Source organism: Gastrolobium bilobum, unplaced genomic scaffold (assembly GCF_033153095.1).
Source record: "Gastrolobium bilobum isolate Gb01-03AN ecotype WA unplaced genomic scaffold, APGP_CSIRO_Gbil_v1 utg1530, whole genome shotgun sequence".
Taxonomy (NCBI): Eukaryota; Viridiplantae; Streptophyta; class Magnoliopsida; order Fabales; family Fabaceae; genus Gastrolobium; species Gastrolobium bilobum.
In genome coordinates, this window is record NW_026898965.1 from 458,499 (window position 1) to 477,304 (window position 18,806).

Consider the following 18,806-nt stretch of genomic DNA (forward strand, 5'->3'; position numbering starts at 1 on the left):
TAATTGAGAAATTAATAGTATTATTAAATATTTTTAATGCATTTTTTCATATAGATATTGAATTTACGTCTCAAAAAAAAATATGGTTATAAATTTAGACAAAGTCATATATATTTTTTTCCACAATCCATTTGTCTCATTCATGTTTCTAGTCAAAATTATTTGAACAACTACTTATTTTTTAATGAACAACTGTTTTCAAACTGTGACGATTGAGCAAATTCAAACATATATGTTTATTAGTTTAATTATTTTCTGACACACAAAACTTAATTAGATGTTTTCATCAAAAAAAAATTTGGTGAGCGGTCTTTTCATTATTATTATTAGAAGACTTATCATTTAATCTAATAAAATAATTCAGGATGTATTAGTAAAATAAAATTCAAATAAAAATATGCCTCTCTTTTTTTTGGTAAAAAGAGAGGGTCATAGACCCAAAACAAAAATATACCTCTTTATATAAGAAGTAAGCTCTCTATTTAGAATATTATTTAAATACATTTATAAAATTATTAACGTATTTTATGCTATTATTATTAACATAAAATAAATAAAAAATATATTATAAAGGGAATATATAAAATAATAAAATTGTACCATTTTATTTATAATTTGCAGAAATAATACTAAAAGATAATGTAATTTATAAATAATTAACAAAATAATACTTAAAGGATATTTTATTGTATATATATTTTTATTTATTCTATTTAATATTAATATATGAAAAGTATATATTTTTAATTTATTAAAAATTAGTACACTGACTGTTTAAGAAAATTTAAAAACAAATAAGTTTTTAAAAAATTAAAATATTATAAAGATAAAATTTTAAGAATGGTATAATGAAAAATCATAAAAAATAAAAAATTTAATTTAAAAATAAACTATAGATAAATGAGCATTTTTTATAGTAAAAATCAAACCGGACACTAGTAAATTATTATACCTAATCCATTTTGTACCTATAACTAAGGGAAATCATACTCTCGTAGAATAGGAGAATAAAAAGTTTTTCTACACAAATTTATTTTTCGTGCCAATTAATTTTTCTTTTTTTATAATATAAAATATGGGACTCACATTTAATTTGTCTCTATTTTTGTTCTCTCATGTTTTCATGAAACATAAGAAAACATCAACCCAAAAAGAGTAATATTACTTTCATGTAACATGAGAGATTACAGAGAGAATTTAAGTAGGACCCGCTATTTAAAAGCAAAAAAGAAAAGAAAAAAAAAGAGGCACAATTTTCGAAATGAGAGAAAAGGAAATAACTACCTCATGTATGTAAAATGAGAATAGCATTTCCCATAAAAAAAATTAAAATTAGTTGTTTTAAGTTCGACAAATTCGATTTTTTTTCAAAAATAAAGTACTGAACGTCATAATCAAACGTCATCCTTCACTCTGGAAGGCAACTGAAGCAATTATCTGCTATAAATGTATTCAATTTGAATGTATTAAATTATAAATTAACGATATGAAAAAATATTAATAAACATATTTCGTGAATAAAAAAAATATATCATATAACATAGTAAATATTAACGATATTAAAAAATATTTTTTGCACACTACTTTTTTTTATGTTACATGTTTTAACGTAATATAAGGGCCTGTTTGGTGTGACGTGTAAGACATGATAGTATAAGTTTATACTATACATTATGACATTTTTAGTTGTTTGGTGTGACCACCGTATAGTATAAGCTTATACAGCATAATCCCTTAATACATCAAAATGATGTATAACTTAATCCGGCCTAAGGGTGAGGGATAAGACCTGATAAAAGATTGATGTATTAACATCGTTAACCAATGTAATTCTCAAAAATTAATATATTATTTTAATATTAATCTATTAAAATAAAAATTTATTTTTCAATATATTAATTTTTAAAATATTGAATATTTTTATTTTTATAAAAAATAATTTATATTTTGGACACACTGATCAATAAATTTTTATAAAAATTAATATCATATGACATTTTTTGAAGAATTATATAAATTCTTTATTAAAGTATATTTTTATTAAAAATATTTATTTTTATCATATATAGTATTATACAGTGCATTACCAAATACTAGATGATATTATCTTATACAATATATTATTTTATACAATACCGTGCCAAACACTTGATAGTATTAAAATTCAATCAGGTCTTATACAATCAGGTCTTATACTATCTGGCTTTATCCTATAGTATACATCAAACATTTTGTATAAAAATATCTGGAGAAGTTCATATTTTTAATATAAAGAAGTCATCTCATTTTATATTCTTAAATATGAAACATATCAATGATAAAAAAAAAGATATAGTTAAAATAAAAATTAATAAAAACTCATTTAGCAAATATCTCACATATAATAATGCAAAGTTAGAGCTTATCGGTTTCTCTTTTATCTGTTGAAGCATTTTGTTTGTAAGGAATATTCTCTGGTTTCGCATCTCACAACAATATCTCTTTTCTACTCTTTCACCCACTTGCTACTTTTTCATTGGCAAATCTGAAGCAAAGGGACAGAGAAAATAAAATTTTCAAGAAAAAACCAAACAGATTCTGAGTGAAGAAGACAGTTACAGAAAATGAATATCCTTTGTCCTGAAAGTGTCTCAGCCAAGGAGAAAAGAGTGATCATGAAAGAGCTTCTTCAGGGTCAGAAATCTGCTACACAGCTCAAGGTTTTGCTTGAGAAACCCTTTAGGAATGATGGGTCTCTCTCCTCTGAAGAACTCGTGGCCACTGTACTGAGATCTTTCACAGAGGCTCTTTCCATAATAACTTCTTCCTCAGAACCCGGTGGTGATGGTGAGGTAGCTCATCAGAATCTGCTGAATTCCGGCGAAAATGGGTCTCCATTAACGTCTGCAGATTCCGGTGAGAGTAGGAAGAGATCCTCGCCGGCCAGAAAGGTTGGGAGAGGTTGCTACCAAAGAAGGTTATCTTTTATTTATTGTCTTTCTGATGAGTCTATTATTTTACTTCAGTTACATATTTTTAGTTCACTTCCTCACCAAAATAAAGCCTTGTTTTGTCGGCGATTAGGGTTAGTGAGATGATTTTGATAAATTGGGATATGTACGGAAGTACGGACATATAGTAGCATTGTTATAGTGGGTGAAAATCACTTTTTTTTTTATGAAAAAAAAAAAAGTTTAAGCTTTGAGATTAACTTGGACTAGCTTGATGATATATATATATATATATATATCAAGAATTAATGGAGTGAATCGTATATGTTGAATTTGATTAGTTTAAGAGATTATCAAGTGTTGAGATCCAACTGTGGTTTTTTTTTTCATGCTTGCTGTGAAATATTTGACAGATTCTAAATGTTATTGTATGTAGTATAGTAAATGAAACGATGACATGCATGCGACATATTGAATTGTTGTTGTGCGCGCAGGAAGGGTGCACAGACAAGAATCACACTCTCCCACATCACCGATGATAATCATTCATCATGGAGGAAGTACGGACAAAAGGATATCCAGAATTCTAAGTTCCCTAGGTATGGTAATCATTATTTCTATTTTTATTTATCTTTTAATTTTCATTAGAAAGATATTCTGACATGGTATATACCTACATATGATTTATACATAATATTTCTCTATCTCCGAATAAAAAATGCTGATCGACAGAGTGATCTGCTGTAGATAGAAATTTCATATTAGAAAAAATGACTGTAATAAGGTTAGAAGTGAAGAGTCTCTCACTCATATCAAAAGTAGGTATTGAACTCAAACAGATGCAATTAGAGGGCTAATATAGCAGCAACCAACTTAGAAACTTGCTGAAAGGTGAAATACTGTTTAGAACTTAATTTTGACACTTGAAAAGGACATTCTAATTATTTAGTATTGATCAGTACTGTTTAGTGGGTACTATGAGAGTGTGAGTTCTGTAATTTTTTGTGATTTTTGTTTTAAAAGATTAGCCATGTAACTCACATTGTTATTAATAATTTGCAGGAGTTACTTCAGGTGCAGTCGCAGGTACGATCAAGGTTGCAAAGCAACCAAACAGGTGCAGCTGACACAAGAGAATCCTGATATGTACCAAACTATGTACATTGGCATTCACACATGTAAAGCCATTCCCAAGGCTACACATTTGGTCACAGATTCAAGTACTTGGGAATCCTCTCTTCTGAATTCTGATCCTGACTCAAAGATACCAAATGAATAGGATCACCATATTAGCTCACCAAGCCTGACTATAAAACAAAAATATCCCAAAAACACAATTCGAGTGATGTTACGGATCGCAAGTTGGATCCTAGCCTGTTGTCGGATTTGAAGGATTTTGAACCCTCCATGCCTGTCATTATGCCTTTAAAAATGGAATCTGTTAATGCAGATTCATGTATAGTTTCTCAACATTTGGACATAGATTTCGAGGTGGAGTCTGTTCTACTTGCCACTAACTTCCACTTTGATGAGAGTCAGTTGCTCTGATGCTTCCATTAGATTCCTAAGATTAATTGTTTAGATTAGGATTTTGATCATCTCATTTTTCTTAATAACATGATTGTACTGTGTTTTGAGAGAGAAAAATGTTAGAATTTTTTATAATTATTGTGAGCTTCAATCAATTGTAGTTTTTCTTGTTTTCATCAAAACAGGCTAAGCCATGATTCATATGAGATGCAGTATAAAACTTATTTAATTAAGTGATCTTTTGATTTGAGCTTGGATGTCTGTAATACATTTGTGTTAGGTAATAGTGTAAACCTAACCCACACGCCTATGTTCGAAAGGGAACTAGGGTTAATAAGTTTGGCTAGGTCCCTCTGCATTTATAGTATGTTGGAAAAATAGTCGTTCACAACTTGTCCCAACAACAATTGTGATCAGGGAGAGTGTGGTGTGAACTGTAGAGGAAGATCCTAATCCTTCAACTTTTGCAAGAATATCGGAGCAACCATGACATGACAACCTCGATATCAAGAATCATGTCTTCAACAAGTAAGCCTAAACCTTTTGGTATTCTAATTTCATATAATCCCTATTATGTGATTTTTTATAAAAAAAAGAATTACAGTTCCTATGTGTAGGGACTAAAGTTATCCGTGCAAGGTTTCGTCCTGCATGCACAAAAGTGTTTATTTTTTCTCTCTCACAACTATAACACTTCATGTTTTTATGAAAAATGAAAGGATACAAATCCTATAAATTTAGATATTGGCTTTTCGTTTTTCTCAGTTTCCTCTTCTATGAGAGAGTGTCACTCTGACCATTCTCAGTTGGCTGAATAATTAATCAATCTGGTGGGAAATATCAAATATGTGTGTATGTGCTCCGAAAAAAAGTGTGAAAAATAACACAGACTAAGCCAGCTTTTTATGGGTATTGTCTGTTGTGCATGCATAGCTCTATATACCCTTTATGAGTATATAGAGCCAACCACGTCCTTAAAATTTGATGGAAAGGAGTGTGAGAGTGGAGTAAGAGTGTCTAGCCAAAAAATTGAGTACAAGGATATATCCGTATTAGAGAGGGTAATTGTCTATAATTGATGGGTGGAAGATATATAATAGGTACATGCGTTCTAGCAAATGAACAAAAGAGGTCATTTTCGTTTACCAAAAAAGAAAAAAAGAAAAAAAAGAGAGGTCATTTTCAGAATCACCTTGGAAGTAAAGAGTTAAAAAACTAAATAAATCTTTGCGATATAACCCTTAATAACTTTGATAAAGTTAAGATTTAGATTTGTAATAATACATACTTGTCAGTTGTCACTATATACTAGATCTGTCAATCCTAAAATTTTAAATGGCTATTAAAACTGGAATCGGCTTGTTTTTCCACTTGATAGCAACAACTTATTTGTGTTTTATTCAATCCAATAGTGCATAAAATTAAATATCACTATAATCTTGGCAATCTTTAACATACTCTATTTTTTTTGCCTCCTTATCTTCTTCAGAAGGAATGTTTACCGCCTTGTCATATGCCTCTTGACTCCTTCTCTTTAGCATCATGTTTTCCTTGGATGCAATTGTTCTGTATAAAAAAATAAGATACAAAGCATGTATTTGAAGTAATAAAAAAAATAAAAAATAGAATCTCAATTTTTTTTGTACAAAAATAATTAGAATATGTAACAACAACACAATAAAACAATACCTGGTAGGCAAGGCAGTAACCTCCGCAAGTATGATTTACATCACGTTGTTTAAATCAGAACCTGTAAATAATCTCAAATTCATCGACCCGGGGCTGAAAGGTATTGCCCCTACTCACATGTCCACTACCCTGCTGTGGTGCTATACAAGGGACATTTGAGAATCTTTATTTCCCCCCCTCATTATTTGTGTTTATATGAGTGTGTGTGTAACCCTGTGTTTTATATGTCCTAACCAAAGCATGTATTGAAGTCATAAATATCAATATTCCCTATCAAATTCTAAGGAGTAAGGATCTGAAAATTTATTATTTTGTTTTAAGGATTATATTTATCTTATGTTATAAGAAAATGGTTATTTCATGTTATAGAAATAAAATTATAAGTGGGACCTACATGTAAGAGGAGAGAGAAAAAGTAGATATGGGACCCACATCTACTTTGTGTGTGTAGGAAACTTGTTTATCTTATGCAACATAAGATAAATATAACCCTTGTTTTAAATAGTATATATTTTGGGTTCGCTTTTTCTGCAGTTAGTGCAGATAAGTTACCTGTAGTAAGCCCAATATAACGTCGTTCTGGGGTGAAAATCATGGTGTTCTTGTAATTTTAATTTATTTCAGGGTTATTATAGTCTTTATAATTATAATTTTCTAATCTTTCAATCCTAAAACGACGTCGTTTTGGAAGTAAATGCAGATAACTTATCTGCATTAACTGCAGAAATATTTTTTTGATATATTTTATGGGAAAAATATTTCTCCAGTGAGATAAAATTATCTCTAGTGAGCTCAAAATGACGTGATTTTAGAATTATAAGATTAAAAAATTATAATGTTAAGACTAATATAATCCTGCAATATATTAGAATTACAAAGACACCTTGATTTTCGCTCCAAAATGACGTAGTTTTGGACTCACCGAAGATAACTTATCTTCGTTACGGAAGAAATTCTTTACCCATATTTTATCCTATTAAACATCGAAGATATCATGTGCGACATATAAAAAAGTTTTGTATTCTTGACATAAGTAAATGTGTCAAATCTTTGAAGTTTTTATGGCGAAATCTAATACTTCACACAAATTAATAAAATTTTAGATCCTTACCTCTTAGAATTTGATATGGAGTAATTGATATTTATGGCTTCAGCAAAATCTTAAAATTAAAATACTCACCATATATTTCCTTTGGTCTTGAGTATAAATACACCGATTTATATGCATTTGCATTCATAAGGATACGCATAAGCATTTGTATATCTAAACAAAAATAATGAATGGGGTGACATAGAGTTTCTCATGTATGTTCCTTGTGTAAGCATCAACGAGAGGAGGTGTAACGGGACTGAGTTTGGCCGATACTTACCTACCCACAAGTTAAACGAATTTGAGAATGCATAAAGTCTCTTTGGTTTAAACAACCTGTTGAGAATTATGCATTTTTTATAATTTGATAATCTATACGAATTGATATCTACAAATAAACATATACAATTATTCATATAAATACCAATAAAAGAAATTTATCAAAATAATCAGATTGCATATGTTAAATAATGAAATTGTTTTAATTAAAAACAAACAAATGAAGTTTACTTAAATAAACAACAATTTATACCTTTTTTTGTTAAAAAGTGAATTCTATACATAAATTCATAAGAATTAATCAAAATGCACAAATTTCATTTCTTTTCAAAAAACTAATAAGTCCAAACTGATTTATCAAACTACATAGAAATATGAATCCACGTTCCAAATACAAGTTCAAATTAATTATAAAATTCTAAATGTGTGATTAAATGTAGTGTTCAAACTATGAAACCAGAGATAAAAATAATTTAGTTTAGGATATAATGATAAATTTCCTAATTAACTATGGAAATCCCAATAAGTTTACAGGTGAAATGTATTTATAAAAGTATATAAATTATTTTGTTATGTTTAGATTTTCAAAACTAGGACAAAAGAACGATCAATTCAATTATTATTTGGTTTATGTTTTTTTTTTTTTTTTTAATTTGATTTGATTTCAAACACCGATACAAATAACAGTCACAAGTTATAAAATTGTGAATGGATCCTCTCATATTTTTTTTCCAATATAATTATATTATATGAAAAATCTTAATAATTCATTCATCAACCAAGGATAAATAACTGAAGTTATAATTTGTACATTCTTAATTTACAAATTTCATTAAAATTATATTTGTGAATGAATGACTAAAATCTTTAAAAAAAAAAATTACTAACCATCATAGTGATTTGAAGAAACCCAAACCTAATCTCGATACAAACATCTTTAACAACCTAAAAATCATTGATTTTCTTGGGAAAAAAAGAACTTAACAAAAGAAATATACATCAAACAAAAGCACTCCGTTGAAGGCAAGATCAAATTCTAACAAAGAAAGTTTCAAGTCGTTGCTATAGTAAGCCCAACGAGAATACATAGAATGGACCTACGATAAATATAAAGGAGAAGATCAAAATTTCAAGCCTGAAGTTAATCCAAGTACTCAAAGTGTATTGCCTCTTTTTTTCTGTGCGTCTCAGGTTTGATCTTTCATCTCTTTTATATTGATCGTGAAATTAACATTTTTTTTATTGTTCTCATTATTTTTTTAAAAAGTTATAGCTCATTTTTGGAGAAATATATTTCCTTTTTTATTTAATAGAGAAAAGGAAAGATTGAAAATATTTCTTTTTAAAGTTTTATGATTTGTTCCTTTTCAAGAGTATACACAATTTTTTGAAAGAATGAAAAAGCCTTTTAATTTTTTCTAAAAAGTCGTAAATACACTTTTTAACAGTATATACACAATTTAATGGGAAAAAGCTATTACATTTATTTTGACACATTAAGTGAATTTTTTAAGAACATGGAAAAAATTTATGATTGTTAAAATATACACTTTACAAAAGTATTTTATAATTTAACCTTAATTGTATTTTTCTAAATTTTTAAATAAAATTGTTTACTTGTAACATGAATAATTCATTATTTATTTCTCACTCAACGTGATTTTATAATTGATATGGTATATAATTAATAATTATTATTGCTATTATATAATATATAAATTCACATATTTAAAATTTAATAAGTATATCATTCAATTTTATTTTATTAGACTAAGACAATATTTAAATACATTTCTTAATTGCATCATATGAAAAGGAAAAGTCATTTAAGGCCATTATAATTTTGACATGTTGAGTAAATTTCGTCATAAATTTGAAAATATTTTTACTCTTTTACTTTTATATTTAATAAATATCTTCTTAACTCAATCTTAACAATATTGTCATAATTTTATAAAAAAAAATTAAGGAAAACAATTTATGCTTATTATTAATAGTTGATTGTTTTATAGATTTTTCATCGAGAGTAATTTTTCAATTGATTTGAATTAATAGTATTATTAAATATAATCTTTCATAAGGATATTAAAGATAGGTTTCAAACAGTTACTATTATTTTTTTAATCATCCATTTAACTCATTAATATTTCCATGCAACATTATTTGAACAGCCTTTTTCAAAGTCCAATGGTTCAGCAAATTCAAACATTTATAATTGGGTTCATTTTTTCTGCACTTACTGCAGATAAGTTATCTGCAGTAAGTTAATACGACGTCATTTTGGGGCAGAAATTATGGTGTTTTTGTAATTTTAATTTATTTCAGGGTTATAATAGTCTTTATATTTATAATTTTTTTGAGATTTCAATACCAAAACGACGTCGTTTTGAGAATAAATGCAGATAACTTATCTGCATTAACTGCAGAAATATTTTTCCCTTTATAATTCTTAGTTTATGGGTTCGTTTTTTCTGCAGTTACTGCAGATAAGTTATCTGCAGTAAGTCCAATACGACGTCGTTTTGGGCGAAAATCATGGTGTTTTGTAATTTTAATTTATTCAGGGTTATAATAGTCTTTATATTTATACTTATTTAAGATTTCAATACCAAAACGACGTCATTTTGAGAATAAATGCAGATAACTTATTTGCATTAACTGCAGAAACATTTTTCCCTTAGTTTATTTAATTTCTATTTCTCAATTCTCACTCCCTTTTATTAGTGTTATTGGAAGGCTCATTATTTATTCAATAGAATAATTCAGAATGTATTAAAAAAATTAATATTTATATATATAATAAGTAAAATCTCTATTTACTATATTACTTTGATTATTTTTTGGTATCCTATATTACTTTGATTATATTTGTAAAAGTTTTTGCGCATTTTATGCTAATATTATTTATACAAATAAAGTACGAATATATTAAATGGAAGATATAAAAAAAAATATAAAATTATAAACAGTAAAAAAAAATCTTTTCTTTATAACTTACTGGATTGAGATTAAAAGATTATGAAATTTATAAATAAGTAAAAGAGTAATACTTAAAGGTTATTTTACTAGAAACATTTTTATATTTTCCTATTTAAGATTAACATGTATAATAAATTAAATATTTTTATTTATTGAAACTCAAAGCACTTTGTCTGTTTAAAAAATTCCAATAATTAAATAATTAAAAAAAAAAGATTAACAATTTTTTTTTATATATAAATGCGCATTATTTAGACAAAGCATATGTATTTAACTACATATAACAAATCTTATTATGTGTATGTATTATAAAAATGTAATATAATAATAAAATCTTAACTATTCAAGCATATAATCACAGAACTGCACGAAATGTAATGAATAAATTTCTAATAAACTATTAACTAACGTGATATCGAAAAAGTATATTGAAAATTAAATATAAAGAATTTTTCGATTTCACATCTGCATTTTATGTATAATTGATATTCCGAGATCAGAATTAAGCTTCTGGATGTCCTGCCGAAGCTATATATCTTCATGGATTTGTTGGTTTCGCCATTTCCATAAAAACCAGAATCAGAATTATATAACAACATTTTGCATAACCCGCTAGAAAAAGAAACCTTTTCAAGGCAACTTACCATGTGATGATTGATTTTCCTCTGATTTGCCAAACCAAGAGCCAACAACACCCTTAACCTTGTCAACTACACCTTTTCCTGGACTCTTCATACACTTTCTCTGACTTCTCATCAACAATATCTAATTTTTTATGCTCTTTTTTCTCTCGCTCTTCTTCTTTCCGTTTATGTAAAGCTTATGACATTACCTCAGAAAGTGCCTTGTCTTCTTCGCCAGGCCTTAGCTTCTCAGCCAAATAGTCCTTCATATAAACCCCTTTGTCCTCTTATTTAACTCCTCTTCTCATACAGTACGGAGGTACAAAATAATCAAAAAACTGAATCAAACCGTGAATCGAATCGAACTGTACTTAAAATAATCAATTTTTAAAGAACCAGTTCATGAACCGAACCAATTTTTAAAGAATCAACTCATGAACCGAACAAGTTTTTAAAATCAGTTCAATTACCTAACTGTTTGTGAAACGTTTTTATTATTTTATTTCTTTAATTTTTTTTATTTTCAGAATAAAATTGACCCAAACCGTTTTCGAACCAAACTGTGTCCAAACCAAACCAAATCAATTTTGAACCGAATCGAACCAAACCGAATGAACTATTTAAATCAATTTAGTTTGATTTTTTAAAAAATTCGATTCAATTCAAAACATGCACACTTACCAAAAAGTGCCTTGCAAAAGTTTGGCTGTTTGCGAAATCTTTGAGTGGTTTATCCATCCCTAGCCAGTTATCAATCCAGAGTCTCTGATGCTTAGTTGGGAGTTTTATGTATCTTAATTATATGAAAAAGCTTATTCAAGTTTAATTTTGGTGACTATTAGAAAAGTCAATTTCTATCGCTAAATGTTTGCATCCATACACAACCGTTGGTTATTTATAAGACATACTGGATCAACAAAAAATAAAATAAAATATTATATTATACAAATAAACCATTTTTTTAGTGCAATTGTATATTTATAATTTGTTGATTTTATATGCCCTTAATAATAAAGATAATAATTTTGTTATTTGTTGTTAAAGAAATATAAAAATCATTAAAAGACCTTCACTGATATTAAACATTTTAGTTGAATTAGTTCTTTATATGATATTAGAACGACCATAAAGTTACAAATTCAATCTTCACTGCCCTTATTCTATTAATAAATAATTAAAAATTGTGGAGTTTCTTTGACCAAAGTTCTTACATGATAGAACATGTTAGAAAAATATAAAAATCATTAAATAGGCCTTCATTTAATAATTTAAACCTTTAGGTGAAATAATTGCTTTGCATTTATTCTCTAAATTTTTACACCATTGTTATACCAGTAAAAAAAATGTAACTTAATCATCAATTAATAGCGTATATCAAATAATTATCAAGAGATTATTAACTACTTGAAAATAACATGATACATGTTATTACTCAATAATTAACGATGATGTGAAAATTGTACTGTGCAAGACTCTTTTTTCTATAAAAGAAGCTACAATAAAATTTTACCTTCATCTCTAAAGTTGGACATAAAACTTGTGCACCCAAACTTAGGAGGAAACGGGACAAGCAGGAAGATAAACAAAGAGCAGAAGTATAAAATGAGAAGAAAATTCAAACTAGCTACTAGAAGATGGGAAATAATAGCAAGACATTTTTTTTTTCAACATATTTTCATTATTAGATAAATAATTAGAAACTATGTGTTATCAGTAAGGGTTTGGAGGAGAAAGGAATGAACCAAAAAAATATGCTTGTTTTTTGTGATAATTCCAAGTATGTCCTTCTTACACGCTGTGTGATTGTTTATATTATTGCGAAGAGTATGCAGTCATTAAAGAGAGATAAATTGGTTTAATTACGGGAGATACTTGTCTATGTAACTGTTTTTTTGGTAAGCAATTGTCTATGTAACTTAGGTAGAAAGGCATAAATTTGGATCGGATTATTTCCATGCTTTAAAGTTTTTTTTTTATTCTAGTTAATTAAATTTCGTGATATATGATGTCCTGGTGAATGATTTGACCACACACAGAATTCCTCTCTTCGTGGAGAAGATTTTTTATGAGCCGGAACCACGGTGGTCCCTCTCCAAAAAAAAAAAAAAAAGAGGTACGAAGGGCAAAAAAATTAAAAAGAAAATGGTAGAAATGGAAGAAATTTTTTCAATTATAGAAAGGGACCATTGAATAAATGACGGGCCTGGAGCATATTATATTTTTCCCTCTTCGTGGCACTGTGTTTGTCTTTTGTTTATATATATATATATATAAGAAAATTATTTGTCCTTTTAAATGACACAATTTATATCCTTTCACTCTCACAAAGAGGTAAGATCCACACTTTTATATTTTTTTGTCCATTCTCTCTCCTCCTTTATCTATCTCTTTTTCTCACTTAAAATGATACAATTTTATATATATATATATATATATATATATATATATATATATATATATATATATATATATATACACTCCATGCAATATGCATTTTATTTAAGTCTTATTAAATAATCAAAGCTCACTTCCCATTTAATCACTCAAAAATAAAAAAATTATTAAAAAAATATATCAAAGAATTTATTACTTAATATATAACAAATTCATAGTTCTCGTTGAAACCAATTAATCATAACAAGACAAAAACTAAAATACAATTTTATAATATTTTCATCAAAAGTTGAACTCAAATTATTGGTGGATCTCTCAATTATTATTAGATTTGTGAATCATTAAATACAAGTAAATTAATAATCAAAATTTGATGTAAAACTTATATGGGTAGATTCTGGGAAAGTGAACGTCATCCTTAGCGTTATAATCAAACGTCATCCATGGCTCTGGAAGGCAAACTGAACTACTAAAGCAATTATCTGCTTCTTCAACAGATGTATTCAATTTGAATGTATTAAATTATAAATTAACGATACGAAAAAATATTAACAAACATATTACGTGAATAAAAAGTAAATATTATATAGCATAGTAAATATTAACGGTATGAAAAAAATATTTTTTGCACTATTATTATTGTTAAATTTATATAAAAATATCAGAGAAGTTCATATTTTAAATATAAAGAAGACGTCTCATTTTATATTCTTAAATACGTATCATATCGTTTACCAAAAAAAATATATGTATCATATCAATGATAAAAATATATAGTTAAAATAAAAATTAGTGTCTCTTTTATGTGTAAATTTTTTGTGTCTATAGAATATTCTCTCTTCTTTTAAGCGTAAAGTCTATTTTGGGTCCTTAACAGAAAACATGAATCCAACTTTCGTCTCGTATAAAAAAAAAGTCAATTTTTAATCTCTTTATAATTTCAGTTTTTTGAAAATGTAATTTAAAATTTTGATGAATATCCAATTTAATCCTTAAAAAAGATTAATATGAGTATTTTTTTTTGTAAGGGATAAAAGTAAGACCATATTTTTTTTGTTGAAGATACAAAATGGGCTTTACTCTTTTTTTAATTAAATCAACCCTAATTATTTTTTTTAAAGTGAGTTGACTATCTGATATATCCACAAACTTCAATTATTTCTATAAGATTAATCTGAAGGGCATGTGGGATAGAAATAAAGATATATAAATTCAAAACAAAGATAACATAAAAAAATGGAACCGGCTGCCTTGAGCTACCAGTTCTATAGAATAATCTATGGTTTCACATCTCACATCAATAGCTCCTTTCTTCTCTTTCATTCACTTGCTACTTTTTTCTTGGCAAATCTGAACCAAAGGGACAGAGAATTGTTTTTTTCCAAAAAAAACCAAACAGATCCTGAGAGAAGACAGTTAGAGAAAATGAATATCCTTTGCCCTGAAAGTGTTTCAGCCAAGTGGAAAAGAGTGATCATCAGAGAGCTTCTTCAGGGGCAGAAATCTGCTACACAGCTCAAGGTTCTACTTGAGAAACCCTTTGAGGATGATGGGTCTTTCTCCTCTGAAGAACTCGTGACCAACATACTGAGATCTTTCACAGAGGCTCTTTCTATCATAACTTCTTCCTCAGAACCCGGTTGTGGTGGCGAGGTAGCTCATCAGAATCTGCTGAATTCCGGCGAAAATGGGACTCCATTTACGTCTGGAGATTCCGGTGAGAGTAGGAAGAGATCCTCGCCGGCAAGAAAGGTTGGGAGAGGTTGCTACCAAAGAAGGTTATCTTTTATCTATTCTCTTTATGATGAATCTTCTGTTTTACTTCATTGACATATTTTTTAGTTCACTTCCTTACCCAATAAAGCCTTGTTTTGTTGACGATTAGGGTTAGTGGGATGATTTGATGAATTGGGATATGTACGGATGTACGGACAAATATAGAGTAGCTTTGTTATAATGGTTGAAAATCACTTTTTTTATGGAAAAAAGAAAAAAAAAAAGTTGAAGCTTTGAGATTAACTTGGACTATAGCTTGATGATATTGATATATATATATATATCAAGAATTAATGGAGTGAATCGTATAAGTTGAATTTGATTAGTTTAAGAGATTATCAAGTGTTGAGATCCATCTGTGGGTTTTTTTTTTTCATGCTTGCTGTGAAATATTTGACAGATTCGAAATGTTATTGTATGTAGTATAGTAAATGAAACGATGACATGCATGCGACATATTGAATTGTTGTTGTGCGCGCAGGAAGGGTGCACAGACAAGAACCACACTCTCCAACACCACCGATGATAATCATTCATGGAGGAAGTACGGACAAAAGGAAATCCAGAATTCTAAATTCCCTAGGTATGGTAATTATTAAAACGCCCTTACCTAACAGCTTAAGCTTTTGGATTTAATTGGTTCTTTATATAGTATTAAAGCTTTAATGACCACAAAGTCACGAGTTCGATAAAAGCACATCATTGCCCCTTACTTTCTATTGGAATTAAATAAAAGCATAGAAAGGTAAACCAAAAATTGGACCTATACAATATCCATATTTCAAGCCCAAAAGGCTCTTACATAAGGGTGTGTTAGAGATTTACGTTTTTGAGTTGAATTGATTTTTTACGGTAATCATTATTTATATTTTTATTTATCTTTTAATTTTCTTTAGAAAGATATTCTGAGATGGTATATACCTATACATGATTTACACACAATATTTTTGTATCTCCGAAGAAAAAATGCTGATCGACAGAGTGATCTGCTGTAAATAGAAATTTCATATTAGAAAAATGACTGTAATAAGGTTAGAAGTGAAGAGTCTCTCACTCATATCAAAAGTAGATACTGAACTCAAACAGATGCTGTTAGAGGGCTCATATAGCAGCAACCAACTTAAAAACTTGCTGAAAGTTGAGAATACCATTTAGAACTTAACGAAGACACGTGAAAAAGACATTCTAATTTATTAGTATTGATCAGTACTGTGTAATAAGAGTGTAAGTTCTGTAACTTTTTGCGATTTTTGTTTTAAAAGACTAGTCATGTAACTCACATTGTTATTAATAATTTGCAGGAGTTACTTCAGGTGCAGTAGCAAGTATGATCAAGGTTGTAAAGCAACCAAACAGGTGCAGCTGACACAAGAGAATCCTGATATGTACAAAATTATGTACATTGGCATTCACACATGTAAAGCCACCCCCAAGGCTACACATTTGGTCACAGATTCTAGTACTTGGGAATCTTTTATTCTGAATTCTGATCCTGACTCAAACATACCAAATGAACAGGATCACCATATTAGCTCCCCAAGCCTAACTAAAAAACAAGAATATCCCAAAGAAAACAATTCGAGTGATGTTACGGATCACGAGTTGGATCCTAGCCTGTTGTCCGATTTGAAGGATTCAGAACCCTCCAAGCCTGTCATTATGCCTTTGAAAATGGAATCTGTTAATGCAGATTCATGTATAGTTTTTCAACATTTGGACATAGATTTCGAGGTGGAGTCCGTTCATCTTGCCACTGACTTCCACTTTGATGAGAATCAGTTGCTTTGATGCTTCCGTTAGATTCCTAAGATTAATTGTTTAGATTAGGATTTTGATCATCTCATTTTTCTTAATAACATGATTGTGATGTGTTTTGAGAGAAAAAAAAATGTTAGTTTTTTTTTTTTTATTGTGATTGTGGGATTGAATCAATCGTAGTTTTTCTTATTTTAATAAAATTAAGCTAATTTATGATCTATATGAGCTACAGTATAAAGCCTATTTAATCAGGTGTTCTTTTGATTTGGATTTGGATATTTCTAATTCACCATAGGCCCATGATGGGAATGGGATTAGGGTTAACGGTTTGACTAGATCTCCTCTGTATTAATAGTATCTTGGGAAAACAGTTGCTCACAACTTACCCGATGAACATTTGTAATAAGGGGTGTGGTGTGAATGGTAGAGGAAGATTCTTTTTCTTTAATCTTTGCAGGAATATCAAAGAGCAAGCATGACAATATTTGAGATTTCAAGAATCATGTCTTCGACAAGCAAGTAAGCCTAAATTTTTTGGTATTCTAATTTCATATAATCTCTATTATGCGATTTTTTATAAAATAAAAATAAAAAATTTACAGTTTCTCTGCGTAGGGACTAAACTTACCCGTGCAAGGTTTCGTCCTTGATGCACGAAAGTATTGTTTTCTCTCTCTTACAACTATAACACTTTCATGTTTTTATGAAAAATGAAGGATACAAATACTATAAATTTAGATATTGGGTTTTCGTTTTTCTCAGTTTCCTCTTCTGTGAAAGTGTGTCACTTTGACCATTCTCAGTTGCGTTAATAATTAATCAATCTGATGGGATATATGTCTGTATGTGCTTTGAAAAAAATTGTGAATAAATAACACGGTCTAAGCCAGCTTTTATGGGTATTGTCTGTTGTGTATGCATAGCTTGCCTTTTATTTTATTTACTTTGAAGTCATGCGTGAGTATATAGAATCAATAACGTCCTTAAAATTTGATGGAAAGGAGTGTGAGAGTGGATGTAGGAGTGTATTGCCAAAAAATTGAGTACAAGGATATATATATATATATTTATATATCCGTATTAGAGATGAAAGTATGTGTTCGGTTGGCGTATGGTGGGATGAAAGTATGTGTTCGGTTATTTTCGATATTATTTTTCATAGGAGTTTAAAGTTTAATCATGTCTTCGCTCCGGATAGAATTACTTCCCGTGGGATACAATAGTGGTTTATCCACACACACAAAAAATTGTTGCACTGTTGGAAAGGAGAACCCCAACAGTCGTGCTCACAAGTTGGCTGGGAGGATAGGGGGTTCGACAAGCAGATATTCCAGGAAGTCCAGGGGTTCTCACGTGGTATATGGCTATTTTGGGATTCTCAAACCTTTGGATGTCAAGCTTCGGAGAGGGGACAACCACCGAAGTGGCCACCAAAGTGGGAAGTGTGTCCTTGATTACATTTGTTTATGCCAACCAACGGGATTTCCATGAAAGCTTTCCCATGGGAAGAATTACGCAGTATTAGCCATGGGATTAACAAACCATTTGTAATATTTGACATGGCTTTTATTATTTAGTATTCCATAACTTTTACTCCTTTTTACTCAATTTATAATATTTGACATAAAATTTATAATTAAAAATAAAAATAGATTGTCACTTTTTTATAACATAAAAGTATCAAATGAACCCCAAGAATCAAACGTTAAAGTTTCGCTATATAACAGACATGACAACCGGAAACCACTATCATCGTCG

At 28.9% G+C, this 18,806-nt stretch overlaps 2 protein-coding genes across 3 annotated transcripts; both read left to right on the top strand.

Moving 5' to 3' along the window:
- The first annotated feature begins 2,470 nt into the window (after positions 1-2,470).
- On the top strand, positions 2,471-4,647 carry LOC133285911 (probable WRKY transcription factor 70). The gene is made up of 3 exons (XM_061483229.1): positions 2,471-2,956; positions 3,425-3,529; positions 3,993-4,647. Exons 1-3 carry the CDS (start codon positions 2,604-2,606, stop codon positions 4,207-4,209), a joined length of 675 nt encoding a protein of 224 aa, XP_061339213.1. The 5' UTR covers positions 2,471-2,603; the 3' UTR covers positions 4,210-4,647.
- A 10,116-nt stretch (positions 4,648-14,763) lies between these two features.
- Positions 14,764-18,607, top strand: LOC133285903 (probable WRKY transcription factor 70). 2 transcript variants are annotated; one of them, XR_009748062.1, is made up of 4 exons: positions 14,764-15,292; positions 15,772-15,873; positions 16,592-17,567; positions 18,211-18,607. XR_009748062.1 is itself a non-coding variant. In XM_061483222.1 (3 exons), the coding sequence occupies exons 1-3, from the start codon at positions 14,940-14,942 to the stop codon at positions 17,076-17,078; spliced, it is 942 nt and encodes a 313-aa protein (XP_061339206.1). In that variant the 5' UTR covers positions 14,764-14,939; the 3' UTR covers positions 17,079-18,089. The 2 variants fall into 2 exon arrangements, 1 of the variants encoding a protein (XP_061339206.1); XM_061483222.1 differs by lacking the exon at positions 18,211-18,607 and having other exon boundaries at positions 16,592-18,089.
- The last annotated feature ends 199 nt before the right edge of the window (positions 18,608-18,806 follow it).

Bases quoted from the DNA above. Each gene is read 5' to 3' on its own strand.
- LOC133285903 (XM_061483222.1), top strand. From the start codon at position 14,940: ATGAATATCCTTTGCCCTGAAAGTGTTTCAGCCAAGTGGAAAAGAGTG. The intron at 15,293-15,771 runs GTTATCTTTTAT...TTGTGCGCGCAG, and splicing joins AGAGGTTGCTACCAAAGAAG to GAAGGGTGCACAGACAAGAA. The intron at 15,874-16,591 runs GTATGGTAATTA...AATAATTTGCAG, and splicing joins CAGAATTCTAAATTCCCTAG to GAGTTACTTCAGGTGCAGTA.
- LOC133285911 (XM_061483229.1), top strand. From the start codon at position 2,604: ATGAATATCCTTTGTCCTGAAAGTGTCTCAGCCAAGGAGAAAAGAGTG. The intron at 2,957-3,424 runs GTTATCTTTTAT...TTGTGCGCGCAG, and splicing joins AGAGGTTGCTACCAAAGAAG to GAAGGGTGCACAGACAAGAA. The intron at 3,530-3,992 runs GTATGGTAATCA...AATAATTTGCAG, and splicing joins CAGAATTCTAAGTTCCCTAG to GAGTTACTTCAGGTGCAGTC.